The sequence below is a fragment of the Maniola jurtina genome, chromosome 3 (assembly GCF_905333055.1).
Source record: "Maniola jurtina chromosome 3, ilManJurt1.1, whole genome shotgun sequence".
NCBI classification, from domain to species: Eukaryota; Metazoa; Arthropoda; class Insecta; order Lepidoptera; family Nymphalidae; genus Maniola; species Maniola jurtina.
The window spans coordinates 8,329,463-8,346,272 of NC_060031.1; the positions used below are offsets into that span (position 1 = coordinate 8,329,463).

Genomic DNA, 16,810 nt, shown 5'->3' on the forward strand with positions numbered 1-16,810 from the left:
GGTCAGTCAGGGTTACTTTAGTGAAGTCTGTGGCCTGTTCACAGTCTGCTGTTGGTCTGCTGTCTGAGTTTAGATGATTTTTACAGAAATAGACTAGATAGTGAAACAGTAAAACCGATTCCGAATTCTAAACCGAAAATTACATGCTACAAATACATTAAAAAAGGCGAAGATAATAAGAAATAAACCTCTCTCACTTGTTAATCATAATTGTAAAAAAAAACTTAGTTTGTTGATTTTGTTTGCTAGAATTTTCCACTTGAAATATTCTCAGTTTTTGCCAACAAAGGAGTGATTAGATTAGTGTTTTTAGTACCACTACCTATACTCGAACGGTCATTCATTATTCTCATTGAAAAAACAATCTTCCATTTCTTATATTCATGTGCACTAGAAATCTTTCAAATCAAGTACTTTTGTAATCATTATAAAAAGTGGTGGTACAAGTTGCAAGAAGTGTTGAGTTTTCCCAAGTTTTCTATTGTGTTACTAGGAGGTCGGCTAACATCTTTGCCATCCGCGATCACCTGTTTCTGCACTCCACGGATTGCCTAATTATTCCAATGTTCTAAAGGTTTGTACTATATAAATCTAGTAAAAGATGTCTTTATGATTTGCTTATTTAACATCGTATTACGAAATCACAAGTGTCCCAAGATGTCGATTATTATTATTGTCTCAATAACACATTTCAGTCTGCAGTGCATCATACTTGTGTTGTGTGGGTGTCAAATATTATTTTATAATTTCTACCGATCTACGTAATAATTCGTGATGATTCAGTCTATTTTTAAATATTTCAATATAAGGAAGTAGTAGGTGTCAAAAATGTTAGAACTCTATTTTTTAATTTTATTGAATACCAAAGTAGGCAAGGATACTTATAGAATATGAATGATAAGAAAAGTATGAAATAGACCTTGTAGTAAGACATTTAGGGCCTAGTTTTCAATCGCCAAATTAATAACTTTCATCTGTGGGTTCTATTATGATGCATTCATTTAATCACTCAAGGAACATACTACTCTTTAGAAATCACTGTATCAATGACAAAATATTATTTTGCAACATGGTTAAAATTGAGCCTGCGAGTAATGAATCAATGTGGAGAAAAAATGTCTTGGAAAATCATTTACTTACACTATAAATAAAAATTCTGAATGGTTTCATTTATGGACCTTGACATGTGACAAACTTATGTCAAACTATGTTTTCATTAACATCTCGAAAGGTGTTTTTAACAGTGATATTTGGTATCCACAAATTGTTTGGTAACTCTTCATGACTGAAATAAATATAGTAAAGGGACTGAATAAGCTGAATAAGATAGTGAGTTAGGTTAAAAAGAAAATACCATTTCATAATATCGCAAGTATGTTATAATGAAGTCATTTTAGAATCTTTTGTAAACTACCAGGACTTGACATTATTTACCTACCAGTGGCCCACTTTGACAGGGTTTATTTGTATATAAATGTTATGCTCAAAGACTTAGTAAATAAAAAGACAGTTGGGCAAAAAAATATGAGCGTTGTGGTCACTGCTTGATAAATTACTAAATAAAAATACAGTTCAGTAAAAAAACTGAGCATTGTGGTCACTGTAAAACATCCACATATACTTATGTCCCGAAATTTGTGTTATGGCTCTTATGAAATCGGTCATGCATACAGAATATTCATTATTATAAACAATATTCTGTACAACATACAAATAGATCAGCACTCCCACTTTTAGAAAAGTAATTATGAGTAGTGTTTAAGTAATTATAGCAGCTGATACCTTTAAATTGACAAGTCACAAGTTAGCAAACATATGTATGTTAAAAGTACATGATAGGTTCTCAAACTATTAGATTTAGAAGTAGGTGGGTGCAAAAAAAGTATTACAATTACAGAGTATGGGAACTCTCAGATTGATCCTGAATCATCAATATATAATGTCAAATATTAGGCTATGGTGACGTTAAATTATAGAAAAATAGGGCCATAGTAGGGTTATCTGCATCAAATGTACTAACATTTGACAACCCTTTGACATCTGCCAGGGACATCAACGCCTCAATGTTTTGTTAGAAGTTCCCTAATTGTCCTGAACAGTGACATAGGTGCTTTATCTTTTTTGTTTTCTGTCTTTTGGCCATTGAATTGGCCAAAAAAAATTCTCTATGATTGAAATCATGAAATGGACAGATTAATAGAGGTCAGTGTTTTTGACATAATAATTAGTCATCAAAAGACATTGTCAAAAAATTTTGCATGTTTGGGTAGGTAATATTTTAGTCTTTAATTTCAGGACACCTATAGGATTAAAAAAGAAATAATGTTGATAGTGAGTTCATAAAAATTCACATATAAAACATTTTAACTGTTTTAAACCTACATGATGCAAAACTAAAAAATTGTAGCAACTAGCAAAGGTATTGTCCTAATGATTTATCTTAATGTAAGTAATATTACAGACCCAATCATAGGCCCCAGCCTCTAATATCCATCCAAGAAGAATGAAAATCTTTCAATAGCTTAAAATATTTGCCTAATTTTGATGATAAATAAAATATTCTAATTATCCTACAATATTTTATTTATCTAGATAAAATTGTTGCCAGACCCAAAATATTATTTGTCTTTGTAAGGTTCCAAAAGTAAACTAAAGTATTTTTGATTGATTCCAGATTATACCATACCCCAAGAGGGATTAGAGATGGTGGACTACTACAGAATACTAGGTGTATCTCGGACAGCAACTGATGGTGAAATTAAAAAAGCGTAAGTGTTTAGTATCAGTTTGGCTAAGTATGTCAAGCGGTTTAGTTCCAGTCACTGATTCTTTCAATTAATAAATAAGACAAATGTTTTTAATAATAGGTGGACATTGTTACGTGAAAAGGATTTGACCTCACAGAATTAGTTTTTAGTGTTCCAACGGGTGTCCTGTTGGCAATATGCCTCACAAAAAGATGCCACAGTCCGTCTGTCAGTGGGCTGTATCTCGTAAACCCAAAACATAGACACATGACATGGTAGAGACATGAAATTTTTACAGTTTTATATTTTATTGTCGCTATAACAACAAATACTAAAAATTTCAATAATGCAGCCATGAAAATTAAAAAGTGTTATATCTGGTATTATGTTACGGAACCATATTCCTGTGAGAGTTCGATTTGCATTTGACTGATTTGTAGATACATGTAAGGGGAAAAATCTGAAAACCATGAATTTGTGGCCATATCACAAAAAAAATTAAAAAGTGTTCATGAACAAATAAATAATATTAGTATTTTCAACTTTCAAAGTAAGATTAATATACAGAGTGGGTTGAAAGGGTTTTACCTGTGCATTCTAAAACAGATTTTTATTTATTTTTTATGCATAATAGTTTTTGATTTATCACGGAACTTACATTAGTAGGAATCATTTCAATATGAAATTTTATTTTAAGTCTTTAAGATTGAAGGATTAATCAATTAATAATTTAAGGCCGATGATTTTTGACAGTCCTAGCAGAGACTACAGTGTATTTGGGTCAAATTACAAACACCAGTCTCAGTTTTTATCTAGTGCTTTGGTCTAGATACAAAGTTGAGTGTAAAATGTTCACTTTTCATTAAGTCTATAAATAAATAAATAAAATATTGTTGTATTTTATTCTCAGTTACAGAAAATTGGCGCTGAAATGGCATCCTGACAAGAATCCAGACAATGCAGATGAATCTAACAGGCGATTTAAAGAAATATCAGAAGCCTATGAAGTCCTATCAGATGGTAAGAACTGTACCTATCTACTTACAATTTTGAAAATAGTCATACAAATGGAGTTCTTATAATAATAATTTGGTACCTATATCATCCACTGGGCCTTATTTTGGCTATTTCGAAAATATTGATATATTGTAAATTGAATAAGTCATTTTATCTATGTTGTATTCCTCATTACTGAGGACTGTGATCTCTTTCCATTGATTGAGGCGTTTCTCAGAATAATATAATGCGGTGGGCAACTAGATCTTGAATTATATTAATGAACAATTTAAAAGGTTTAAACTGAATTTTTAAAATTTAAGAACACCTTGATACCATAGCGCAGTTCACAGCCAGCCAAATACATATTACTCCTCCCACCGTGGATGACTATATCACGGCGTTTATTCTTCACACTTCACATCACACTAATATTATAAAGCCGAAAGTTTGTATGTGTGTGTGTGTGTGTATGTATGTATGTATGTATGTTTGTTACTCTTTCACGCAAAAACTACTGGACGGATTTGGCTGAAAATCAGAATGGAGATAGATAATATCCTGGATTAGCTACTTTTTATCCCGGAAAACCAAAGAGTTCCCACGGGATTTCGAAAAACCTAAATCCACGTGGATGAAGTCGCGGGCGTCAGCTAGTGGTTCATATTTTAATAATGTTCTGTAGAATCATTATCATCATCAACCAATAGAAGCCCGCTGCTGGACATGGATTCTTTGGTCTTTTTCGAGGTCACGTGGCTTCTTGAAACATCTGAATGCTACCATTTTAGTTTGAGCGTGTGCTCAGTATTTAATGCGACCCGAGGATCACGTTAGTGTGTAGTGTAGCGTTCATTTATAGTAAGGCAAGGTTTATCTAGGATGTTAATTTTATAAGTGCTTCAAAATATATCTACATAGTTTATAATATTTATTTAAGATCTTTATTAACACAATATCTCGTAGAAGTAAAATATCCGATATTTATTGTGAATAACTTGCTTGTAATACAATATTGCAATATATTTATTATGAGTAATCCATAAAGGTGCAAAATCAGCACTGCTCAGGCAGCCAACTTTGCTTATCTCCTCTCTGCAGTTCTCAAAATATTGATCATATTTTATAAGCAGGCTTTGCCCAGACTATATTGACTGAAGAATAGTTTTCTTAAAGTTTTAAGATTATTGTAAGCAAGAAAAACATGGTTGAACCATTCAGTTACTACTCTGTGTAGAGGTTCTGGGCAACTGCCAGGGCAATCGACTTTACCTTGCGGACTTCGTTCATGAGCGAGGTACTTAATAAATCACAATAATAATAATTTTTAATATAGTTATGTAAGTAGTATACAAAAAAGATCAGTTTTAAATAAACCTATCAAATCATCTGATTAGTTTATTTCTTTCGCTAGAAAGAATAAAGTTTCTGTTGTCTAACCAGTGACAATACGAATTCATGAAATAATCGCCACTTCGCACGTTTTAACAAGAAGTTGGTAGATTTGTATAAATTGATTTTATTGTTGGGTAGAAAACAAGCGGAAATTATATGATGCACGGGGATCCTGTCACCACAGTCACAGATACTCAAGCAAGAACGGAGTTAATGGCCATCGACACTTTAGCTTCAAAGGTTTTTTTGGAGAGACACCATTCCACCGTTTTTTTGGTAGATTTCCATTTCAACTAGGGTTTTATTTATTTGGATATTGTCATTTTAACCCTTAACTAGGTATGTTCAAGAATTTGATTACTTGACCATTTTCCTTATTATACTTAGATAAAACTTTGCTATATTTCATAATTCTTTATTTAACTTCTCTGAAAATGTTAGGAGTAAGTTTGGAAAAATTCATACCTAGTGTTGGTTGATTGATTTGGAATAATTAATGGCATGAAATATAATGACAATATTCAATATAGTAATAATATAATACATAGTATCATGTTATATTATTATTAATTTTATTAACACAAATTCTTAATAGTTTTTAACAATGGAGTTTTTTGGCAGCTACCCAATTAAATTGCTATTAACAAACCAAAATTGTGTGAATTTTGTACTAATCATCTGTGCTGTTCCTGAAGGTCTAATGCCCTTTTTTAGGGTTCCGTACCCAAAGGATAAAAACGCAGCCCTATTAATGGCACTCTGCTGTCTGTCCATCTGTCTGCCTTCCCACATATCACAGGTCTCTAGCTCATAGATGAAATGAGTTACAAATCTCAAATTGTGGTATTTGGTGTATAGAATTTTGACCCAAAACCGATTATTGAATTAGAAATTCAATTAAAAATATTTTTAGGGAGGCTCATAAAAAAGGAGCAAGAAAATATTTTTTTTCTTACCCTAGCATATGGGGTATCATAATTATTGTCTAGAACTCTCTGAGTAGAGTACTAATATTTGGTCTATCTCCATATACCATATGTAGGTATGTATGTATGTGCTACCATAATGTTGTATGTACTATAATATTCTGTATTTAATGAATAAATACTGAAAACTAGAATTTATAATAATTATGGGGCCCGTCTCGTATCCCGATTGCTAAGTCGACCTGTATTAGTTTGTAAGCTGTGACCACAACAAAGGAAACTTGTTTTGAACAAAGAAAGCTTTTTCTAAGAAATGAAATATTTGATAGACCCAAAATAATAATTACGTTGTTCATAAAAATGTACGGAACCCTAAAAGAGAGAGGCTTGACTCGCACTTTTTGTTATTCGCAAATACCATGAATCAGTTGTAGGTACTAAATCGACTTGAAGTCATATTCTGCGTATAATGTTTATTTGGTTAAAATATTTTGCCATTAAAAAAAATTGTTTGACCTGTTTTAATAATTTTTCAACTAGATATTTATTTAAGGGCTGATTTTTCAATCATCACTAAATAAACTTTAACAGGCGACGGCCTTAAATAAGAAAGTGGATATCGATTTTAAATGTTTAGTAAAATATTTTAACTTTAGAAAAGTATCTACTTGCTTTAACGCTATAGTTATATAAAAAAAAACTTTAATGATTTTTTCAGATGTCTCGCAATCTTGTAGGTAATAAATATGCTTAAAACGCAATATTATGTTTACGGTAGGCACACACTGCATTCATTTCAGGCGTAGGAAATTATTTTCGTATTCCATGCTTCTTTCTCGCTATTTGTTGCAGCTGCTCAGAGAAGTTTAAAGAACTTTTTATTTTTTTTATTACAGAAAGAAAACGTCGCGTGTACGATCAGTATGGTAAAGAAGGTCTGAACAACAGCAGGGGGCGACATTCCGCGGCCGATGAAGACTACGACTTTGGCTACCACAGTTTTCCCTTCAAGTTCCGAGATCCAGAGGAGGTGTTCAGAGAGTTCTTTGGTGGCTCCCCTTTTGGCGACTTATTTGCTGGTAAAAATCTTAAATCGTTGGGCCGATCATATTCTATCCAATCAGAAATAAATAACAAAATAAAACTCAATTCTTTTATGATGCAATATGAATGGGTATTATTTTTCTGATGGCCGATACAGACAAGACATAAGTGTACTGACCTGCAAGCGGTTCCGTACTGGAACGTTTAGAGTGCGTTTCCACAACACGGTGCGAATATATAATTGCGAAATCAATAAAATCATTGTCAAAATATAAGGGCTCAAACCATAGAAATACAATGCTCAAGAATTGAAATAATAAGTTAGCATTGTAAGAATCTGTTAAAAAATAAAATAAAGTGGCTTCATATGCGGCCCGAAAAATAGGAGCCAGTGGTCCTTATTTCAAATTACTCAAATTCTTAGACTCTTTGCTTAGGTATTAAGTTTTATTGGAATAAATAGTTTTGTTCTTATTGAAATTTTTTTTTAGAATCTTTTTAAATTTATCGTCAATGACAAGAGGTCTTAAATATAAATATTTTGCAATCTTTACTAAACTTTATGTTGAAGTGTTTTAAGGTGTATATTATGTGTGCAAACCAGGCCAGTTGAGCTATAACATTTTGTTAGTGACCTGTCATCTACCTACTATGACAAATCTTTGGCTCAAACAATAAGGTTGTAGGTTAACCTCCTACTACTGACGCACCTACTCATAGCCAATGTTTTAACTTGGTTGAAGAGAAAAGAGAATATCCGTTATATTAAGACATGCCCTCCTATAATTAAGTAAATTATTTTGAAAATGGTTAGATGCAACACATTATGAAATGAAAGTAATTAAAACAGTCACGATGCACACTAAAACATATACGATAATAATAAAAATGAGAGTAAGTGATACCGGATAGTAATAATTATATTATCAAAGGTTTGAGTTAATCGGCACTAAGTTGATTGATTTAACATTAACGGATGGTATCGTGCACGACAGACATGAACGGGCACGGGGCGCGCGGCGGGCGGCGCGGCCACCCCGGCACGTCGCTCACGTCTTCGCTGTTCAGCCCGTTCGGCTTCGGCGTGCAGGGGCTGGACGACATCTTCGCGCACGCCGGCAACGGCAACTCCTTCACGTCCTTCTCCACCTTCAACAGCTCCGTGGCCGGCGCGGGCGGCGCCAACATGCGCAGCACCACCACCACCACGAGGATTGTCAACGGCAAGAAGATTACTACGAAAAAGTTAGTGCCATCCTGTACTAATTATACTTTTCAATATTCATCATATAACGAAAAATCAAAACTTATGTTTGGCGCCCTTTTTTAGCAACTTTTTTTTTTGTTTTGAGAGGTCCGTACTTTAAAAGGAGAAAAGGAACTCTTATACGATCACTTTGTTGTTCGTCTGTCCATCTGCCGTGTCTGTCAAGAAACCTAAATGGTAAAGTCCTGTTAACCTAGAATCATGAAATTTGGTAGGTAGGTTTAGGTCTTATAGCACAAGGGAAAAAATCCAAAACCGTGTAATTGTACATCACAAAAAAAATAAAATGTGTTCACAAAAAACTAATTTTTTCAATCACATTAACTTGCAGTATTCTACAATAAAAGTGTTAGGTACCTATGTATATCTTGTACGATGGTACGGAACTCTTCGTGTGCGAGCCCGTCTTGCACTCGACCAGTTTTTTACATAATTGTACATACGTCATACGTAGGCATAGGATCGAATACTTAACCTCCCTTTTTGAAGTCGTTACATTTAATTATAAATACATTTTTTCTTCTTTCCAGGGTCATGGAAAATGGTCGTGAGACTGTGATGTCTTATGAAAATGGGGTCCTGAAATCAAAGACTGTTAACGGCGTACCTCAATCTCTAACATACAGTTAAATAAATAACCTCTAACCAAACTCAATCCAAATGACAACTTTACTCAATATAATAATAATTTATTATGTGAGTAATATGTTCCAACTTATAATTTAATTTTGCTTATTTTAATTAATGTAGTTAAACTGGCACTGTAAATTTTAGTGGTTAAAAATTCTAAACAATACTTAATTTAGTCATAAGTCTCGCTTTTTTATTTTGGGATAAAGTGAGCCATTAATTGCAAAGGAACACTTTTTAAATATTTCGCTCGTCAGAACTGTTTGCCCGATTCTTGATCTCAATCTCTCGAACGAGCATTGTGTTAGTACTGACTGTTGATTTGATGCTCCTATTTTACAGTCAACTATAGTTAGCGTCAAATTGCTGGGTAGTTTTATTAATAATATAAACGTACGGGCGCCATTTATGAGTAATTTAATTAAATACCTGCTCGTCGTTTTCGTGGTTCTAAATTGATTATAATATTCATAAAGTATATATGATTTTATAAAATATAGATTAGTTGTTTGATTCCTGTTCTATTTTTTTTTTCTATTTTTACCGTCATTAGTGTAGCGCGCGTGCGTGGCATTCTTATAAATTAGTTTTATGAAGCTTTATTTTTGCTTCATATATTTTTATATGAATGATAGATAAAATTTTACAATGATGCCAAAAAAGGTATGTGGTTAATTTAGTTACAATTTTGTCGCTGACGACGTAAAACAAGCTACAATTTATAAGAAGTCAACTGCTCAGGGAACTCGAGTTCCACGCTGCCCACATAACGGGCCAGTCATAGCTTTTAGTCTATTATCACAATATTCTTTATGCCTTAGTATAATATATTAGTATAAAATAACTATGTATTTTTCTTTCGCCACTTAAAAATTGGTGTTAAAAACTTAATACACATGTGTTTTTGTTTAACGGCATTTATTTTATAGCGATTAAACACCATTAACATTAATGCTAATAATTCGATCGACAGCCTTTTGGAGTTAACTGCATAAAACCGCGTCCACGTTAAAAAATTTGCATCGTATATTGAACTTCTAGAGTCTACATGTAGTGTAAACATTTTCAAAACATACACAAAATGGTACGACTGACGATTCGACACAATCATTTTTTAACGGAAATTTAGCGGAACAGGACGCAAACAGGAATGCAAATTTTTATTACGGTGGACGTGGCTCAATAATTGTAACAATCATAACACATAAAACATGTATATATAAAATAATAAATTGATTTCTCGCATGAACAAAACTTTTTACTTTTACAATAATTTTCATAATAGGTACTATAAGACATCTGTATACCGTGTGATGTTTGTTCAAGGTTGACCTTAATATAACTGGTTGGTATTCCTTAATTCAGTAGCAAAGTATGATGATGATTGTCAAATATTAGTGATTAATTGTTATATTGCTATGCTAATTTAGGAGGTACTTAATATTACTTATGTCGCAAGAATTTACTTCTTTTATTATTTTTTAAAATTAACTGTCAGGTTTTAGACCCGCACTTAACAGGAGTCCTTGCTGTTAATACGAGTGCCATTGCTATCCTATCTAGATTCTTCCTTTTGACCATCATTGTGTTTCAAAAAAATTGTAAATAGATTTAATGATTAAAATTAAATTTCTTCTCCAATATTTTGTGTTATGCAAAATTATTGTCAGCAAGTAATGAGCACTGCGAGTTAAAATAAATAAACTTAATTTGTAATGTTGTGGTTTTATTTTTCAGTAGGTAAATATTATGTAGTTAGGTACCCCGAACGTTTGAGTTCGATAAGGCCTCATGAAACCATTTGGCGTTCAGGTCTAGAGGCATATTTACCCTAGTTATAAAATAAATCAATATTCTCTTCAAAATAATCTACTAATTAGTGAATAGCTACCTACGTGACTAGTGCCTACTATACATTTTCGTCAAATCCGTCAACTCCAAAGCGAGTGAACCCACTGGCCACCACGGAGCAGTTGGTAGAAGAATAGCTTCTTTTCGTCAAGACTGGTCCAAATAGCTAAACTTATCTAAGCTCGGAGTTACATACCAGACCATGTATTCTATTTAAAAGCTGATAAAGTAAATATTAGTGTCCGCAAGCGATATGTAATAATTTGAATATTTATGGCCTTAGGGAGCGATCAATAGCATCGACACGCGAGATCGTTGATTATGATAATAAACGGCAAATAGAATGTCTAATGTTTATATGTACTTACTACTTATACATAAAAAATTCTCAAAAATGTTTGTGGGTAGACGGTATAGATATCTATTTAGAATATTGAAAATTCTTTTTGCAACATTATGTAAAATATTGATTTACTACCTAAGTATAGTACGCGACAGGTTGAGATGGCAACCGGGGTGGGGACGCCCCGCACAGCCACTACGGGGACTGTGCGGGGTGTTCCCCTGCTTCATACCTTCCCATCCCATCATAATTCCCATCTCAACCTATCGCGTGTAAAATTAATAATTGACAGCTTTATTGATGTAAATATTAATCACGTAAGCTACTAACGTGAGTAAAACTTACAGGTATATTCGCGGCCTAAGGTAAAGTGACTCAAAACCAGTCACGGGCATATCTTCTATACATATAATAAAATTGTAGAAAAGTGGTGTCTGTTCAATGGAAATATATAAAAAAAAAGTAGCAGGGGTTGTTATTATATCGATGCCGAACCCGAAATTGTAATTAATATTTTTTTGTCTGTTTGTCTGTGTGTTTGTGCACGCTAATATTAGAAATGGCTTATTCGATTTAGATACGGTTTTCACTAATATATTGTAGTAAGCTTCACTTAAAATTTAGTATTTATTTCATGTCAATCGGTTCATAAATAAAAAAGTTATGTCAATCTAAAGAATCACGGCGAACATTTTTAACGTACAGAGTACGTACTATAACACGCCTCGCCCCTGAGCGTCCGTGGCTATATAAAGCGCGCTGAGAGCCGCGTCGCTGCCATAAGGAATGCTGCCCGAAAAGTCACTATTCCACGCGAACGAAGTCGCAGGCACAACTAGTGTTTTAATAATTTTGTGTTGTATGGCAGCGATATCATGATCCTCGCCTGACCGATACAACATTAATGGAAGTTGAAATAGATAGACCTACTCGCCTACGCATACCTACCTAACTTAAAAAAAATATTCGTAATAAAAATGGTGCTTGTATATAGTTGCTGCTTTTGGTTTTCGCTTCGACTTGCTGGCATATTAATAGGATTTTTCTCAGTTGTAAGATACAACTATATTCAGTACATCTATATCGTAAACACTAGGTAAACTTCTAAGCAATATGCGTCATTTTGCAGATTCAAGCTGTATTGGGAATAATAGCTTTCGCAATAGTTTATAAGCATCAACAAGATGTTAAAGAGCAATTATCACTGTGGATGAAAAACTTGAACCTCATTTATGTGAATGGATATTTGGAAAATTTTCAAGCAGGTACCTAGGTATACCTAACTAAAGTGTCTTAGACCCTGTGTACCTAGTAGACAGGTATAGGTAGACAACATTGATTTTGAAAGAGCCACCCCTAAGGGTAGACAGACAACTATGCTTATTATGTACTTACCTAATCATTTTGATTCTAATATGTCACATGCCTATTTAGCCAATTTAGAAGTACCTCTGCCTAGAATGAGCATATCGACGGCTTAGAGTGAAAACCTCGTAAGTGTAAAAGAAGTAACTTTTCAGGAGGAAGAAAAAACTGCGTGCTGTAAAATTAGAAGCGAGTATTTACGAGTTTCTCATTTAATGTGATAGATGGCGTTACGAGTATCGAATGAACAAATTAGTCAGATCAGGATGTGCGTTGCGAGGTGGTTGCGAGGTTTTCTTCCTAGAAACGCAATAAAATAAATTTGAGCAAAAATGCATTCCCGAGGTTTTCACTCTAAGACGACGATATTATATCATGATTATTTATAGGTACGTAGTTTCTACAAGTAAAAATTAGAATTTTAATTTCGCCAAATTAGTTAATTAGATAAAGACTATCTAATTAACTAAAGTCAACTGATTGACTAACTGGCTCACTGATTAGTCTGTTGACTAGGCTACGCTACGTTAGAAGACTCGCTCCATCGTCCCTTTACTCAGCTTCACCTAGTTGCTTCATAGGACCTCCTTCGGAGTTTACTGGCTTCGTGAATTATAGCGCTTTGCAAAAACTAGGGAGGTAGGAGTGATAGGACAGACAAGACTGCGTGGAGTCAGGGTGGTCACTAGATTTTGTTCTGGCTTCTACCAATAGTTTTTACTAATTAAAATGAATTATTGTAAGCAAAGGCTTTCTGTTGGAACTAATTTTTGTGACATACATACCTGTGTGATATACCTATAGGCATACTTACTGACTCGTTACTGCTGTAATTCCTCACGAGTGGCGTATCCCTAAAAATACGCGAACCACGTCCTGCGGTCGCTATTCAATTTACCTTGTAGCTATAGGTACCTATAACTTACTAATCATAATCACCAATCTAACTTGAGAGTTTGTACTTAGTTAAATATATTACGTTATTATTTCAGATCCTGAAAAGTACATTACTTATTCCATTGTCATTTTGAGCATCTATATATTTTTTTGTATCCTGTTTATTTATGGAGCCTATGTGGTAAGTAAAAACTCCAGCTCACACTTGACCGTTTTTTAACTCTACTGCAATTTGACTGATGATAAGTGATGATGCAGTCTTAGATGGAAGCAGGCTAACCGAAAAGGGTATCTATCTATGGCAGTTTTTATTAAAACTATTAGATACCTATAACGGAACGCTAAATCGCTTGGTGTCACAACTTTGCCGGTAAGGTATCCAGCCATGGACAAAGCCTCGGACTAGACCCAGACCTGACCAAATCTATCCAGATACCTAGGTGTTGAAGTATCAATGATGAATATAACATACCTAGTAGGTAATCAAGATATGTATATTGCAGTGCAACAATGCCGCGATGATTGGTTTCATCCTGATAGAGATGATACGTCTTATAACTCTGTCAATACTGGTAACAACGTGGCTGCTGGTTCTTAAACAGAACACCATGGATATAGGCCTAGTTATTGGAGCTAGCGTGGCGAGTGGTTTTACACTTTGTGAGTAACGGAATATTTTATTTAAATCGTTATTCATTAAGTTCAGTCTTTTAGGGGTTTGTAATTAAGTATAAACAAAAGGATTTAGTATTTTGCAAATGAGGTGAGACATTTCTACTGAAATATGGTAGGTATGATAACATCTCAAACAAACTGTTTCGGCAAATAAAGAAATTGAATTTTTGAACATTCGGCCGGTAGCCGGGGTTGAGACTGTAGCCAGGGTTGAGACGGTAGCCGGGGTTGAGACGGTAGCCGGGGTTGAGACGGTAGCCGGGGTTGAGACGGTAGCCGGGGTTGAGACGGTAGCCGGGGTTGAGACTGTAGCCGGGGTTGAGACGGTAGCCGGGGTTGAGACTGTAGCCGGGGTTGAGACTGTAGCCGGGGTTGAGACTGTAGCCGGGGTTGAGACTGTAGCCGGGGTTGAGACGGTAGCCGGGGTTGAGACGGTAGCCGGGGTTGAGACTGTAGCTGGGGTTGAAACTGTAGCCGTGGTTGAGACGGTAGCCGGGGTTGAGACTGTAGCCGGGGTTGAGACGGTAGCCGGGGTTGAGACTGTAGCCGGGGTTGAGACTGTAGCCGGGGTTGAGACTGTAGCCGGGGTTGAGACTGTAGCCGGGGTTGAGACGGTAGCCGGGGTTGAGACTGTAGCCGGGGTTGAGACGGTAGCCGGGGTTGAGACTGTAGCCGGGGTTGAGACTGTAGCCGGGGTTGAGACTGTAGCCGGGGTTGAGACTGTAGCCGGGGTTGAGACGGTAGCCGGGGTTGAGACGGTAGCCGGGGTTGAGACTGTAGCTGGGGTTGAAACTGTAGCCGTGGTTGAGACGGTAGCCGGGGTTGAGACTGTAGCCGGGGTTGAGACGGTAGCCGGGGTTGAGACTGTAGCCGGGGTTGAGACTGTAACCGGGGTTGAGACTGTAGCCGGGGTTGAGACGGTAGCCGGGGTTGAGACTGTAGCCGGGGTTGAGACGGTAGCCGGGGTTGAGACGTTAGCCGGGGTGGGGACACCCCGCACACCAGGAGCGGGTTAGCACGGGGGCTGTGCGGATGTACGGGGCTTCTCATTCCGGTTGCCATCTCAACCTGTCGCGCACTTACCTATGTAGTTGCTGAAGGACACGTTTGTCTACTTCTATTAGGTAGGTATACAGTCGTCAGTCGTATGCACATAAGAATTACTACCTATCTACTTCATTGCAATGTAAAAACGACTTATTATATAGGTAAACGTATAACTTTGTCATAAAAAACATTGATAACTTTTGACCATTTCATTAAAATATATCATTAAAATATATGTAGTATACCTACCTACCTAATACTTAAGATAGTGAAACACATATAAATCTAAACCTTTTGTGAATATTTTATCCGAAGTTTAAATAAACGTACTGTCATAACATGCACCATGCTCGCAAAATATAATAATTTAAGAAGGTTACTTTATAGAGCCTTTAGGCGTAGTCAGCAACAAAAGTTAGGTTTGCACCCGTCAGTACAAGCGACTACGGACGGATGCAAATCTAGCTTTGTACAGTTTCTGCTAAACTGTATTGAAATTATCTATTTTTAGGGTTCCGTACCTCAAAAGGAAAAACGGAACCCTTATAGGATCACTTTGTTGTCTGTCTTTCTGTATGTATGTCCGTCGTGTCTGTCAAGAAACCTATAGGGTACTTTCCGATGACCTAGAACCATGATACGGGAAAAAATCTGCTAAGCGCGAATTTGTGGTTATATTATGTAAAAAAAAATTAAAATGTGTTTCAATTTTCAAAGTAAGATAACTATACCAAGTAAGATATCATATGAAAGGGCTTTACCTGTACATTCTAAAACAGATTTTTATTTATTTTTCTGCATGATAGTTTTTCATATATCGTGCAAAATGTCTGAAAAAATACCCGAGTACGGAACCCTCGGTGCGCGAGTCTGACTCTCACTTGGCCGGTTTATCTGAACTTTAAACAGCTCTCCTGTAAAACTGAGTGCAATAATTGTGAACTAAGCCATCGATTTGAATAGGTATACAACATTGGCAAAGTAGCTATGTACATTATGTTGTAGATGTGGTTAATAAAAACTCCTAAAGCTGAGCAGAAGGATTTGCACTTTAAACCTGAAACATAATCTTTCCCCCTTTTCTTATCTTTTCAGTGGGCATGTTTTACTTGTGGGTATGTGCGGCCGCTCTGCCAATGCTCATTAACGAGATGGAGCGCGAAGAACAGAAAGCCAAGATTGATAAACTTGAACAACTTCTCGAATACAAGAAGCAGCGTTTCAACCCGTTACTATCCACATTTGATGACGACGATGAAGATTTATATAACAAACAATTGTTTGTTATACCACGAAACAATTTCTCAAAATCAATAGACGAAAGAAGAATGAATCATAAGTTATATTAAAAGTACCTAATCTACTCTCCATGTAGTAGAGTGATAGTCGATAGGTAGGTAATTATGATCGACTAGCTGTGCCCGCGACTTCGTTCGCGTGGAATAGTGACTTTTCGGGCAGCGTGATTCTTTAAATTGACATAACTTTTTTATTTAAGAACCGATTTACATGAAATAAACACTAAATGGTGAAGCTTACTACAATATATTAGTGAAAACCGTATCTAAGTCGAATAAGCCGTTTCTGATATTAGCGTGCACAAACACACAGACAAACAGACAAAAAA

General features: G+C 35.4%; 2 protein-coding genes across 8 annotated transcripts; both read left to right on the forward strand.

Annotated features, from left to right (window-relative positions):
- Positions 1-8: 8 nt before the first annotated feature.
- Positions 9-10,721, forward strand: LOC123880868 (dnaJ homolog subfamily B member 6). Of its 7 annotated transcripts, none has more exons than XM_045929231.1 (7): positions 9-574; positions 2,675-2,768; positions 3,658-3,767; positions 5,277-5,414; positions 6,961-7,143; positions 8,104-8,353; positions 8,906-10,721. In XM_045929231.1, exons 2-7 carry the CDS (start codon positions 2,704-2,706, stop codon positions 9,003-9,005), a joined length of 846 nt encoding a protein of 281 aa, XP_045785187.1. In that variant the 5' UTR covers positions 9-574; positions 2,675-2,703; the 3' UTR covers positions 9,006-10,721. The 7 variants fall into 7 exon arrangements, with proteins under 7 accessions (XP_045785187.1, XP_045785185.1, XP_045785183.1 ...); XM_045929229.1 differs by lacking the exon at positions 9-574 and adding an exon at positions 655-721 and having other exon boundaries at positions 5,277-5,378; XM_045929227.1 differs by lacking the exon at positions 9-574 and adding an exon at positions 656-721.
- Positions 10,722-12,021: 1,300 nt separating this feature from the next.
- On the forward strand, positions 12,022-16,557 carry LOC123880887. The gene is made up of 5 exons (XM_045929264.1): positions 12,022-12,251; positions 12,329-12,464; positions 13,557-13,642; positions 13,965-14,121; positions 16,279-16,557. Exons 1-5 carry the CDS (start codon positions 12,177-12,179, stop codon positions 16,530-16,532), a joined length of 708 nt encoding a protein of 235 aa, XP_045785220.1. The 5' UTR covers positions 12,022-12,176; the 3' UTR covers positions 16,533-16,557.
- The last annotated feature ends 253 nt before the right edge of the window (positions 16,558-16,810 follow it).

Coding starts and splice junctions, on each gene's coding strand:
- LOC123880887 (XM_045929264.1), top strand. CDS start 12,177: ATGGTGCTTGTATATAGTTGCTGCTTTTGGTTTTCGCTTCGACTTGCT. Junction 12,252..12,328: donor TAATAGGATTTTTCTCAGTT/GTAAGATACAAC, acceptor GTCATTTTGCAG/ATTCAAGCTGTATTGGGAAT. Junction 13,643..13,964: donor TTATTTATGGAGCCTATGTG/GTAAGTAAAAAC, acceptor TGTATATTGCAG/TGCAACAATGCCGCGATGAT.
- LOC123880868 (XM_045929227.1), top strand. CDS start 658: ATGTCGATTATTATTATTGTCTCAATAACACATTTCAGTCTGCAGTGC. Junction 3,768..5,276: donor CTATGAAGTCCTATCAGATG/GTAAGAACTGTA, acceptor ATTGTTGGGTAG/AAAACAAGCGGAAATTATAT. Junction 8,354..8,905: donor AAGAAGATTACTACGAAAAA/GTTAGTGCCATC, acceptor TCTTCTTTCCAG/GGTCATGGAAAATGGTCGTG.